Source organism: Mustelus asterias, chromosome 19 (genome assembly GCF_964213995.1).
Source record: "Mustelus asterias chromosome 19, sMusAst1.hap1.1, whole genome shotgun sequence".
Taxonomy (NCBI): domain Eukaryota; kingdom Metazoa; phylum Chordata; class Chondrichthyes; order Carcharhiniformes; family Triakidae; genus Mustelus; species Mustelus asterias.
This window is the reverse complement of record NC_135819.1, coordinates 43,221,759-43,236,103: the sequence shown is the minus strand read 5'-3', so window position 1 is coordinate 43,236,103 and position 14,345 is coordinate 43,221,759. Positions and strand designations below refer to the sequence as shown.

General features: G+C 40.6%; 1 protein-coding gene across 1 annotated transcript in view; it reads right to left on the bottom strand.

The window, feature by feature from the left end:
- Nucleotides 1-3,703: 3,703 nt before the first annotated feature.
- The window catches only part of LOC144507480 (mucin-19-like), a 75,849-nt gene continuing 65,207 nt past the window's right edge, over nucleotides 3,704-14,345 (bottom strand). The window contains exons 30-33 of the mRNA XM_078234605.1: nucleotides 12,591-12,732; nucleotides 5,410-5,474; nucleotides 4,584-4,643; nucleotides 3,704-4,086 (exon numbers count right to left, since the gene is read on the bottom strand). Of these exons, the coding sequence (XP_078090731.1) occupies nucleotides 3,704-4,086; nucleotides 4,584-4,643; nucleotides 5,410-5,474; nucleotides 12,591-12,732 (650 nt within the window). The remainder of the gene's footprint in view (nucleotides 4,087-4,583; nucleotides 4,644-5,409; nucleotides 5,475-12,590; nucleotides 12,733-14,345) is intronic.

Here is a 14,345-nt window from a genome sequence, read left to right as displayed (position 1 = left end):
TTTTAGAGCAGCTTCATGTACAAGTATAACCAATTTTGTCTGTTTATCATGATATATTGGTGATTATTTCAATCCAAGATGAGTTGTGACAAAGCATGAGGCAAATCCAACTTCATGCAAACTAATTCTGCATACAAGTCCTGGAAAATCCGCAAAGGATACAGCTCATTATCCACTGCCTTGTTGATTATGAATTTGTAGTCCTCACATAATCCTTCGGTTTTGTCTGAATTGGGTACTACGACAGTTGGGGTTGCCTAATCACTATTATCAGTTTCACTCGCACACCATTTCTCTCTATCTTCTTTAGTTCCTCTTCAACCTGGACTATGAAAATATATGTAACTGGCTTACCTGTCTTGCTTTAGGTCTGATCCAGATGTGTGCTTCCTGACTGAAAATGCCTTCATTGCTGCCCTTGAAAATGTTGCTTTATTCATAGTACAGGAGGAGGACATTCAGCCTATTGAGTCTGTACTGAACACAGTCCCACCCAGGCCCTATTCCCATAACCCCACACATTTACCCTGCAAGCCCCCTCACACTAGGATCAATTTTAGCAAGGCTAATCAACCTGACCCACACAGCTTTGGACTGTGGGAGGAAACGGAGCACCCGGAGGAAATCCACGCAGACTATTATTCAATAGCTGAGCAAACTTTTTGGTCACCTCAACTTGGGAAAGTTCTGGTGTAACTTCAACTTGCAAAACCAGTCTTTATCCATTCATGTTCCCTTGTTGACATATCTTGCCACAACAATGGACTATTTGAGGGATTTTCCCATATATTGGACATTGCATTCTATTTGTCTAGGGCCAGGATTTTTCAGCCCCATCATGGCTGGACCTGCTGCAAGAGATTCGACAGCCCAGCCAGAAGTCCATTGATTTTCAATGTGACTGGACCATCCCGATTAAAGTTTATTTATTGGTGTCACAAGTAAGCTTACATTAACACTGCAGTGAAGTTACTGTGAAAATCCCCTAGTCACCATACTCAGGTACATAGTTCAGGTACACAGGTAGAATTTAGCATGGCCAATACACCTAACCAGCACATCTTTGGACTGGTGGGTGGGGCTGGAAAATCCTGCCCTACATGTTTCGAAGACCTCACCAGAGCAGAATTTGTACTGAACTGTGCTCTCAGTTAGAGATACAGTTTACTGAGTTGGATGATCAACCATGGTCATAATGAATGGCAGAGCAGGCTCAATGGGCCAGTTAGTCTACTTCAGATCCCATTTTCTATGTTTCGATTTATTGATGTACTGCTGTTTGACGAATACCTTTGTACAAGAGTCACTGTCATTTGAGTGTTAGTGGCATAAATGCTGTGTGGTCCTTGCTGCTCTCCTTTTCGGCACTCTGGATTCACTTCAAGATTGTAAAATCCAACCTTGTGACATCGTTGCTTTCCATTGCTGCTGGAATGATTTTCCTTTCCTGCTTTGGCCTTTATTCTGCAAGATGTTGCAATATACCCTTTCTTTGGCAATTGAAGCATTTGACACTTCTGTATACATTCCTAGGTTATATGGTTGCCAATACAACACTAACAAGTCACTAAACTGCAATCAGCAATGATCTTCTGCTCAGGTTTCTACACTTTTTAAGCTTGGTATAAGTCTTCTGACTGTGGCATTTGATTAGGACGAAATCCCTGAGTTCTTCATTGCTATGTTTATGGAAAGAGTAATCTTACACTTTACCTCAAATTTTGTGATCTTATGTAAGATTGCAATCCACCAACCCACATACAAGGACACAATCTAAGAATGTGCCAATGTTGGAAAGAAGTGATAAATGTTTCAGTTCCACAATGCACTACCAATTGTTTCATGAACTTTCTCAATTCTGGTTCTAAATTTGTGGCTTTCCACTTAACTGTAGTGGCTTTTGGGTTGAAACATTTTTTCAATCATGGTGATGATGATTGTTTTGAATGGCATATATTTCACCTCGTAGGAAGCCAGAAGACTTCCTAGCGTGCGGTATGCTTCCTGTTAAACGTCTGTCAGCAAAAATACTCTCTTGAGCTCAAGTTACTTTGAGTCAAGAGTCTTGACCTCTTCACTTTTGCCTTCAAGTCATAAAAAATTATTTGTTCTGGAAACAATATCCATTCTTTCAATACACAAACTGAGTGTTTTTTGAGCCCTCTCATTTGTTCTGAAACTCTTGACGGAGTCCATGGGTATAGCCATGTTTAGCCGTTTCCAAATTCAACAGTGACACAGTGAACACTTCACTCTGGCTATCCATAACAGTGAAACAAAGTTTCATGCATAGCAGTTGAGTTTCAACACCTTGTTTGTAATAAAACATCACAATGTCATTTTAGGCAAAACAAATTAAGAAGACCCTGCCAATAACCAACAACTGGTGTTCAAGACTCCCAAATCAGCAACATCTTCCTATTTTCTAGCTGTGCAGAATCCAAACGTCTCTGATCCAAGCATTGTAACCTTTCAGCCCTTCACAGGCCAGATCTATGTTACATTCTAAAAGTGTTCACTGCCCTCAATAAATCTAGTTATGTTTACTCATCAATTATCTGTCTGAATTGTTGCTCTAATCTGTGTACCTATAAATACCCAAATCACATATGCAAATATAATTGATGGAAAATAAGTCAATCTTTTATCATGTGGAAACATTGTCACAGCAGAGTAATTTAATGCATTGCATTTGCTGTGTACTCGTGTGGCGCAGAATTCTCCCATCTGGAACTCAGTCCCACGACGAGGACAGCGGAAAACCACACCATATCATCTGGCCCCAACCTCATTAATGATGCACCCAGGGGTCTAAAGCTGCATTTCATGGTGCGCCAGCATGATGTCATCATGTTTGGGTGCCATATTGAAAAAACACCCAACATCACTGACCGACTGTTAAAGAAAGAAAATAAACCTCCTGAGAAAGAACATGATCCTCCAAGAACACTGAGGCTGGAAAATGGACATTCTGAAAAAAAAATGGATCACCCGGAACACTCTGAAGCTGGAAGATCCACCTGATGGGTGTTCCTCCCACCTGCCAAAGTGGTGTTAGGAGTCCAGAGTTGAAGGTAGCCCATACCCAAAATTCAGGAAGCAGACATAGGAATTGTTGAGTCCTGACTTTTGCAGGCCATGTCCAGAACATATCTGAAACAACTAGCCTATTTTCCCACTGGCATTGCAGAGAATTGGGAGTGGGGGGACAATTCCAGTCAGGTCATCACATGCATTCCATAAGCAGGATGAAAATTAGTGTCATTCTGGCTTCCGGTGGGTTTCCTGATCCACCATGGTGGGCACCAATAGGAGATCCCAGAGGAAATTCATGCTAGCATGTAATCATTTTGTGGACACCCAGCAATTTCTCCCCTGCCCATCATTGAATCTGCCAGTGGGGCCTTGGGAGAATTCCATCCATGGTTACGTGAAGAGATAGAATACAAATTAGTGCTACATTTGCCAAGTCAGTTGTTTCCCAATTTCTGTAAAGTCGCCATCTCTTTTTTCTGGTGATGGAAACCTATATTTTATCCACATTTCTTTATTTTCAATCCCCAGCTCGGGGAGTTTAGGTCTCCCCCTAAAGATTTTGTCTCTGCAACCTTACCTAGAATTTTCTCACATTGATCTTTGTGGGAGTGCAAAACACTCTGACATTGGTCTCAATTGGAAAAAGTGATTGCAAAACATCAACTTTTCATATATCAATTGCATATTTACCAGAAGTAATGGATTCAGTGGAGGTTGAAGTCAAATTGGCTGTTGATGGTATTGTTGTTGTTGTTTGTGATTCACAGCAAACTCGAATTTTGTAGTCATGACAAAACTTCTGTGAAGAACTTTTGGAGTGTTTACACACCAGTCCTAACCCTTTGCTACATAAGACACTGTCTGATGATTCACTTAGTGGCTTCTCAGGGTAATCGACAAATTGACATTGAATGTTTCCAATATGAGAAATGTAAGAACACAGTCTTTGGCTTATGGGGAACAGAGCTTCAATATCGTCTGGGTTGGAAATTGATGGTACATTTTGATTGAACCACGGAGACCATTCACCATGGCAGACCTCCTCTGTAACTGAGAAGAAGGACAATATATGGGGCTTTTGAGAAGCAAATATAAAACAAACATCATAAACAGGAAAATGGCAAGGCAACATTTATAAAATAACATAAAATAAAATAGAAATACTGCAAAAAAACAGTCAATGATAATGCATAAGCACAGGCTGAGACTCTTAATATCTAGGGGAGATGTATCATAAGAAGTGAGCAGCAAACTTGGATTCAGGTGAAGTGGACATCCAACCCGTTTTTACCTTTGGTGTCCCGTGGGAACCTATCCAGATCCACTACCAGGCCAGTGGGAGAGTAGCCACTCAAGGATGCAGTTGGGGACATTTGGCCACAGTGCTCAAGGATCAGTAATGGAACTTGATCTCAGAACCTTCCGCAGTGAGAATGCAACCCGTGAGCTCAAGCCAAGTGAATTTTCATGGAGTAGGAGCTTAAGCTATAACTACATTCTTGTGTTAAATTACTTGATAATACTTAATGAAAGAGAAAATCACTTACCAGTTGTGGAAGGGACAGCAGAAGTAATTGTGGTGGTTGTCTCTGTTATTGTTGTTGTTTCTTTGGAAGTAAAACAAATGCATTCATAAACAATTCACCCAACTTAATTTAGGACAGTATGTGTTTCAACATCAGTTAATAAGACACACAAAGTAAAATTACACTAATTTGTTTAGATGCAACTTCCATATATTCTAAGATACTGTCCACATATTATGGGATACGCAATCCATTACGTGATTTAATTGCACTTTACATGATCTATTAATTAAGACAGGATAGGCTGATTTTAATGTTCTTAGTTTGGGGAAGAAGAGTATTTTAATTTTGCTTTTGAAATAAATCCTAATGAGCTTGTTTCATTATTTAGGCTTTTCAGCACTTCCTTCCAGCTAATAGACTAATTCACTGGAAGAGCAAGGGAAAGGAATTTCATTGACAAAGAGCTAAAGTTGTGAGTACAGCATTTGTATCTTAGGCTTTGCTATTATATACTGCAGGATATCATCATTCACCAGTTGCAGAGCCAGTTGTGGTAGCACTGTTCCAATTGTTCATCGTGAATAATGTTAATAACATTCAAAATGTCAACCTCCAATTCAATTTCTAAACGAGTCTTTCAGGATTTCACCAGAAGGCAATGTGACACATGTTGAGCAAGAAATATTATATATTAAAAAAACAGAATTATTTGACATTCTTCCCAAGCATTAATGGATCAAGATCTGATGATATGGTAATAATGGGTTTGTACTGAGCAGAAGCTCCCTGTGTACACTTCTATTAAATGATTTGCTAATGCACGTTGAAAAAGCGCAACGCTCACCAGGTGTTGTGGTTGGCACTGTTGTTGTCACTATTTCTTCTGAAGAAAAACAAAAGCATGCAGAACTGAATTGAGAGAGTATTGAGTTTTTATCATAATTCAACATGTACAGAAAAGTATTTTAAATCTATTACAAAAAAACACTCAATCACACTGTAACCAGTCATGATACTTAAGAACGTAAATAGGAGTAGACTATTAAGCCACTTGAGCTTGATCTGTCTTTTAATAAGATTATGGTTAATCTGATGGGTGGCACGGTAGCACAGTGGTTAGCACTGCTGCTTCACAGCTCCAGGGTCCCGGGTTCGATTCCTGGCTTGGGTCACTGTCTGTGTGGAGTTTGCACATTCTCCTCGTGTTTGCGTGGGTTTCCTCCGGGTGCTCCGGTTTCCTCCCACAGTCCAAAGATGTGCGGGTTAGGTTGATTGGCCAGGTTAAAATTGCCCCTGAGATGCGTAAATTAGAGGGATTAGCGGGTAAATATGTGGGGGGTAGGGCCTGGGTGGGATTGTGGTCGGTGCAGACTCGATGGGCCGAATGGCCTCCTTCTGCACTGTAGGGTTTCTATGATTTCTATGATTGAGGTTTTAACTCCACTTTCCTGGCTGATTTCCCCCCATGACCGCAACTCTTTTTTACATCATAAATATGCCTACCTCAGCTTGAATATATTCGATGACCTAGCCTCCGCAGCTCTCTTGGGTAGAGAATTCCAAAAATCAACGACCCACTGAGAAATTCCTCCTCAAGTGCATTTTGATTGGGAGGCACCTTGTTTTGAAATTGCGTCCCTTTCTAATTTCCCCCAGGAGGGGAAATATCCTCTCAGCAAATCCCCCTCAAAATCATGAATAAACTCAGCAGGTCTGGCAGGACTTGTGGTGAAAGAAACAGAGTTAATGTTTTGAGTCCTTATGACCCTTCTACAGAACTCTGCACAGATGCTGCCAAACTTGATAAGTTTATCCAGCATTTTCTGTGGGTAAACTGATCTGGAGTTCCAGCTTCTGCAGTATTTTGCTTTTATAGCCCTCAATCCAATCAGCTTCAATAAGATCAACTGTTATTCTTCTAAAATCAAATTGTTAGTCCAACCGATTCAAACTTTCCTCTTAAGCCAATTCCTTCATTCCAGGAATTAACCATAGTGAATGTTCTCTGAACTGGTTGCAATGCAAGCATATTCCACCTTAAATAAAGAGACTAAAACCCTGTGTAGTACTCTGGGTTTCATCATACCAGTGTCCCACAGATTCTAGCAAATACTTCCCTATTTTTAAACAACATCCCATTGCAGAAAAGATCAGCATTCAATTTGCCTTCCTAATTACTGGCATGCTAACATTTTGTGATTCATGTACAAGGACTGCCAAATCCCTTTGTATCACAACATCCTAGAGACAGGATCTATTGAAATGATATTTTGCTTTCTTATTTTTCCTTCAAAAGTGGACATTTTCTGACATTATACTCCAACTTCAAAAATGTTGCCTATTCACTTAACATATCTAGATACCTTTGCAGACTGGGTGGAATCTTATGTTCTGGAGACTAAGCTCAGTGGCGGGAGCAGAAGTCAAAAGTGACTTCTGTTGGAAAGTAGATGGCTGAAAATACAAGATCTTGTGCTGTTCAGCGCATTAATTATGCATCTGCCAGGAGCTTGTCAGATCCTGTGATTGGTTGAGCAGGAAGTGCCCACCCTGACTGTCATTTATCTGATAGACTCCAACATCCAGGCACCATATTTAAATAGCAGCTGGACACTTTTCACTCTTCCACTCTACTCCTGGAGTCCTCTCCCACAGTCCAGAGTTGTTCCTTGGTCTCACCCCTCTCCTGTACCATGTCTTAGCACAGCTTGTGCTATAGGCAGTTGCTATCTCTGTGGCAGAGTAAAAGGAAGGTGACCTCAGAGTCCAGGTGAAATAGTCAGGTCCATGCCACATATGTATACTCATGAAAATGAATGATCTAAATTCCTGCTGACGGGGTGCTTAATTTGGATAAGGCAACAAGATTCAAGTGTATTGGTCATTTACTGACAATTCATGAAGTTCCCAACATAGTTCCATGTGACACTTGGCCCATCTTTAAGCCATTATGAAGACCGGGAGAACAAGATTGAAAACGAATTTCCTGCCGTAGAAAAACTGACTTTTGGCCTCCTGGCAAATCTTGCTCCCCTGCCTACCACGATTCCCACTATGAGCGAGAGCAGAGAGTTCCTCCTTTGCGTCTACTCGCTACTTGCTTTCCTACCTATCTTTGTGTCACCAACAAAATTCGACTGCAAAACACTTGGTCCCTTTATTCAAGTTATTAATGAAGATCACAAACACTTGAGATGAGGCACTGAACCCGTGGCATACCAGGAGGGTGAATAGTTTTGGAACTAAGCAGTAAAATGGTATCACATGGTTTTAACTCCTGATCCAACCCTTTTCAGCCAGGCAGGAGTTAAAATCCCTAAATGTGTCTGCAAAATGACCAAGGATACCAAAGTGTATATATCTTTTTGAGGTTGTCTTTGCAATTTGCGTATCGTGGTTAAGAATACCCAGCAAAGCAAACATCTCTCATGGTCATGAATCTGAACTGAAAAAGAGTTATGAGGCTATTCTTTCTTCATGATTACTTGATCTGCAATTACGCTGGATCAAATCGTGATCAATGAAAAGTGCAGGACTAAATGTTATAACTAACTAATAATGTGGTTAAAGCAAAATTGATGTATTCTGAACCGAAACAGGTGTTAATGGTATGTTGTGTTGCTTAGTGTCATTGTATTCAAATTGACAATGAATATTTCAAAAGACTACGTTCTAGTTAGATATGAAGCTTGAATGTAGAACCATGAAGAACACTTCTGCCATTCCTGAATCCATGTTCAGGTAAATATATATTAAATTCTTGTCAGTTGAGACCTGCAGTTGTCCCTTTAAAGATTGCCTGTTAAACCGCATGTAGGTCTGGTTTTCCTGAGCACAGCTGGTCAATAGCATTCCTGTTCCTTACCAGTTAGAATGATAGAAGGACTAACAGTGCTACTCTTTATCATAGAAACTATTACTTACCACAGGTAGTGGTTCCATTATGGCATGTGCTGTAAGATATAAAATTAAAATATTTTGGTATTTTATTCATTTTGGGGAAAACAATAGCAAGATGGTCTTCATTTTAATTACAATTTGTGCTTTTGTTAGTTGAATAAATTTGCTTGTTTTGGTAGTTTGAACAAATTATTTTTTTTAATTGATTTACAGGACGTAGCCGTCACTAGCTAGGCCAGCATTCATTGCCCATGCCTAATTGCCCTTGAGAAGGCAATGATGAGCTGCTTTCTTGAACCACTGCAGTCCATATCGTGTAGGCACACCCACAGTGTTGCTAAGGAGGGAATCCCAGGATTTTGACCCAGTGACAGTGAAAGAATGGCGATATATTTCCAAGTGAGGGACTTGCTGTCATGAACAGCACAAGGGTGTGGATTTAGCCTTGGAGGCACTGAAAATGCACTGAATTAGAGCTCATTTTTAGTCCCTTTTTAAGCACTGTAGCAATTCCACATAGCTTTATTCCATTTGTGTTCTGTATTATTAGAAGAATTACAAGTAAGGCATAGGAAACAATCAGATATATCTGCAATACTGCTGGGCAATTTGTTGAATTCTTAATCATCTGAACAGGGAACATGTATGAGCTCTTGACAATCTTTACCACATTGTATGCATGTCTTGAGTACATTTTCTACTGATTGTATGTATAAAATACCAGAACAGGCCAATAATGTTAAGTATGAAATGTGCCCAAATAAACTATGCTAAGAGTGAGAAGAGCCTAAGTAAAGAGTGACAAGTATTATCCCATCCTACTGACAATCAGTACAATGGCCAGGATTTTGCACTCATGTTTGCCACAGGGGCAAATGGCAACATGGACGTAAAATCCACAAGTCAGAAAACGAGAATCTTGCCGGTAAAATTCTGCGTAGCTCCATCAAAAGCCATCTTTAAAAATCTGAAAGATAGATGAATTAATATTTCATCCGTTTCAGGTGAATGGGATGATAAGTAGGCATTGAGAGCTTGGTAAAATGTTGTGAGATTATTTCCATGATCATTACAGTCAGACAGGAGTTAATGAGCAGAACAAACTCCCACTGGTGCTGTGAAGCAGGACTGTGTACATGCATGCCCAGAACTTAAATTCAAACTTGCACTCACGCATGCACCACCCTCCTCCACCTGCCACCTCCACCACACTACCAGCAGAGCCTCGTAATTGCAGAATTTGAGTTTTAGTCTATTTCTTTCATACCTGAATTATTTAATGGTTAGCTTCAGAACATTTGGCAAGGTTCCACATTTGTGATCAATGGTTTATGTAGCAAATAATGAAACAAAAGGTGTGATCTTACCAGCCGTTCACACCACCACATTCCCACCGCAACAAAGTCAGAGAATCTGGCGCCCAGCCAAATCTCCTTTTACTGCAGCGGGATGGGAAAATCCTGCCAGCGTGAATGGTCGTAACATTCCAGCCAAAAGGTTTAAAACCAAGAATCAGAGGGCTGGCATCAATGGGGAACTTCACAAGTTGCTAGGAGATTAGTTGTGACACTCTCTATTTTCCATCCATATTAATGGCACGGCCAAAGAAAAGGAAGGTGTTCAAAATTTGCAGAGGACACCAGAAATAGAAGGAAGGACAAATAGTAATATTGTAACCTGATTAGAAAGGTTTAGCTATTTTAGGCAACTGGAACAACAGGTGGCAGATTCAATTCCAGAGGCATAAAGTTGATTGTGTTTAAAACATTAATTATGGAATGTGGGCATTGTTGGCTGAGCCAGCATGTGTTGCCCATCCCTAATTGCCCTTGAATTGAGTGGCATTTCAGAGTCAACCATATTGCTATGGATCTGGAGCCACGTGTAGGCCTGATCAGGTAAGGGTGGCAGATTTCCTTCCCTAAAGGACATTAGTGAACTAAATGGGTTTTTACAACAATCAGTAGTCTCGTGGTCATCATTAGACTTTTAATTCTAAATTTTTTATTGAATTTCAAATTTCACCAATGCCATGGTGGAATTTGAACCTGGGTCCCCACAGCATTACCCTGATTCTCTGGATGTGAAATGGGTATAATATAATAGTGGACAAATGGGGTGGGGGGGGGGGTGGGGAGCTGTACTAATTCACAGAATGAGGGCATCACTGGCAAAGCCAGCATATGTTGCCCATTTCTAGTCAGCATTGAAAAGTGATAATGAACATCTTTGTGAACAACTGCAGTCCATATGGTGCAGGTACTCCCAGCGCTAGCAAATAGGGAGTTCCACAATTTTGACCCAATGTCAAACAAACAGTTCTTTGTGCAATTCGTCAAGCCTGGATATGGTTATACAGAGAAAGAGAAAATAAACTGACAGACACAGCTGAAATCATTGAATCAGACATAGAAATTGGTGTTATCTCTTGCATATCTCCAAGGCATAAAATACATGAAGCTTTTTGTAGATGTTATCATGAAAGCAAATAATGTAAATGGATTCAACAGCAAAATAAATATAGTCTTCAAGGATGACATTAAGAATATATTGAGGGCATTGGAATGTTTGAAAACCTCTGTAAAAGGAATAGATTTCTTGGGTATATTAGCTTTTCCTGGTTACGAAAAGTTGTATTTATGATTATTTTGCTTCAACTTGCAAAGGATTGGAGAGCAGCTAACATTGATCCTCTGTTTAAGAAGGGCAGAAGAGACAATCTGGGAAATTACAGGCCTGTGAGCCTTACATCAGTGATGGGGAAATTATTGGAGAAGATTCTTAGGGACAGGATGTACTCACATCTGGAAGAGAATAGGCTTATTAACGATAGGCAGCATGGTTTTGTGAAGGGGCGGTCGTGTCTCACAAACTTGATTGAGTTCTTTGAGGAAGTGACAAGAAAAATTGACCAGGGCAGTGGTTGTTGTATACCCATGGACTTTAGTAAAGCTTTTGATAAGGTTCTTCATGACAGGCTGATACAGAAGGTGAAGTCATATGGAATCTGAGATGAGCTGGTAAAATGGATACAAAACTGTCTTGGGCATAGAAAGCAGAGAGTAGCAGTGGAAAGGTACTTTTCTAACTGGAGGTCTGTGACAAGGAGTGTCCCACAAGGATCAGTGCTGGGGCCTCGGATTTGGAGGAAAATGTAGGTGGCCTGATTAGTAAATTTCAGATGATACAAAAATTGGGGGAGTAGCGGATAATGAGGAACATTGTCAAAGGTTACAACAGGATATAATTTGGCTAGAAACATGGGCCAAAAGATGGCAGATGGAATTTAACCCAGACGAATGTGAGGTGATGCGATTTGGAAGGTCTACTGCAGAAGGAAATTATACAGTAAATGGTAGAGCCCTTAGAAATATTAGCATACAGAGAGATCTAGGCGTGCAGATCCACAGTTACCCGAAGGTGGCAAACCAGGTGGTCAAGAAGGCATATGGTATGCCGGCCTTCATTGGTCGTAACATTGAGTCTAGAAATTGGAAATCATGTTGCAGCTGCATAAGACTTTGGTTAGGCGACATTTGGAGTACTGTGTACAATTCTGGTCGCCACACTACTGGAAGGATGTTAATGCATTGGAAAGGATGCACAAGAGATTTACCAGGATGTTGCCTTGTTTGGAGGATATGGACCATGAAGAAAAGTTGAACAAACTTGGATTGTTTTCATTGGAGCGTCGGAAGATTGGGGCGGACCTGATAGAGGTTTACAAGATTATGACAGGCTTGGATAGAGTGGATAGTCAGAGATTTTTTCCCAAGGTCAAAGGGTCAATTACGCAGGGGCATCAGTTGAAAAGAGGGGGAAAGTTTAAAAGAGATGTAAGGGGCAAGTTTTTCACACAGTGGTGAATGCCTGAAACATGCTGCCAAAGGAGGTGATGGGAGCAGATTCTATAACAATGTTGAAGAGGCATCCGGATAGATAAATGAATAGGCAGGGAATAGAGGGATATGGACCAGGTAGAGGCAAGAAAAAATTAGATTAGAGAGGCACAGACTTGCTGGGCCAAAGGGCCTGTCCTTGTGCTGTACTATTCTTTGTTCAGTATGTTTAAAGATGAACAATCAAACACATAATTTAGAAATGGATAATGAAGTGATACTTTACCATTTTCCACAGCTTGTAATTTTCACTTCATTTGGTTGCATTAATTGTCCATTATAGTAACAAGTACATTCAGATAAGGGAACACATTTCATTACATTTTCATCCAGATAAGGAGCACTGTTAGGGCATTTCACATAGCAACCTGCGCATTAAAATAAAATAGTAAAATTAGTCTGAGGCACTAAGCCTAAATAAGCGACTGATGCGGAGACACATCAGCATTCAGAGTATTATTTGCTGAAAAGCTCATCACTATTTTTCTAATTTTACCTACACATTGACACAAAACCTTTTCATGAGCGACTGTATTTTAAGGGCCACAGTTTAAGCCACTCACTTTGTGCAGATTGGTAGACTGCGCTGTATTCAAGATCTACCCCTTTGTACTTGATAATGCCAAATAGTATCCTCTAATTTTCAAAATTAAGCAGCCTACTACCTAGAACATGAAGCCCTGTGGCTTGTCCCATTTGCCAGATCAAATGGGCATGGGGTAATATGGCCAATTTGCCCCTCCCCAACTTGCAATTGCCTGCCACCTGTTTATCAGGTAGCAAAACTGGCAGCCAGCAGTCGATAATCACCTCCATTCCATTCATGATATATAGATTGTGAAGAGTATTGTAACATTTAAGCTGCTTAACAAGGAAGGCCTTACTTTGCACTGTGGAAAGGAGGCAAATATAGACTGGAAAATGTGAGAAGCCACCAAATCATACGAATTGATGAGCTGCAGCACAGTAGCCACATGTCATCCACTGTTGGCCATCAGCATTTAACCATGGCCTATGCTTCCAAATGGAACAGATCTCATACCAGCAACCAAAGGTAAGTGGCGGACAGGTCTGCCAGTTATCCACCTCAAGTTAAAATTGGTCCTCCCGATTCACCTTAAGAAATGAACTGGTGGGAAAATTCCATCCAGTCACTACATAGGCAAATTATAAATGCATTAAGAATACATTTCACAATACATTGGAAATCTTTCCCTATCCAGATGAGTCAATTAAACATGTCCGAGGTTGTGATATACAAGTTAAGTCTGCACACTGCTGATGTACATGATTAGAAATGATACTAGGAGCGGGTCCACCTGGCAGGAAATAGTTCCATGATAAGAAAAAAAAACAAATGAAACCTAGCTCAGTCTTCAAGTAAAAGTTAGTAAGCTGAGGGAAGGCAAAGTCAACTCCCTCAGCAGGTGTTAGCTGCAGGAGAGCAACATAGAATCAATGACATATTTCAACGCAGAAGCACATGGCTAGTTCAACTACTTCGAAAATTCAGTGAGACCTTCAGGGGTCACTGATGCGACATCCAGATCCTATTAAAGCCATCTTTTCAATGTAAATGTATGTTCTTGTATCTTGCAGTTCTGTTCTTTAGATTCTATGGGTGGATTTTACAGCCTCACTCGTCCCGGAACTGTAAAATCCAGCGCGAGGTCAATAGACCTTTCCATGTTCTGCCCAATGCCTGCTCCAATTCCCATGGCAGGCAGGACGGTAAAATTCCGGCCCACATGCCACTTTAGAAAGGGTATCTGACAGCAACAATATAGCACATTTAGAGTCAGAGGTTTACAGCATGGAAACAGGCCCTTCAGCCCAACTCATCCATGCCGCCCTTTTTTTTAAACCCCTAAGCTAGTCCCAATTGCCTGCATTTGGCCCAAATCCCTCTATACCCATGGAACTATCTAAACGCTTTTTAAAGGACAAAATTGTACCCACCTCTACTACTACCTCTGGCAGC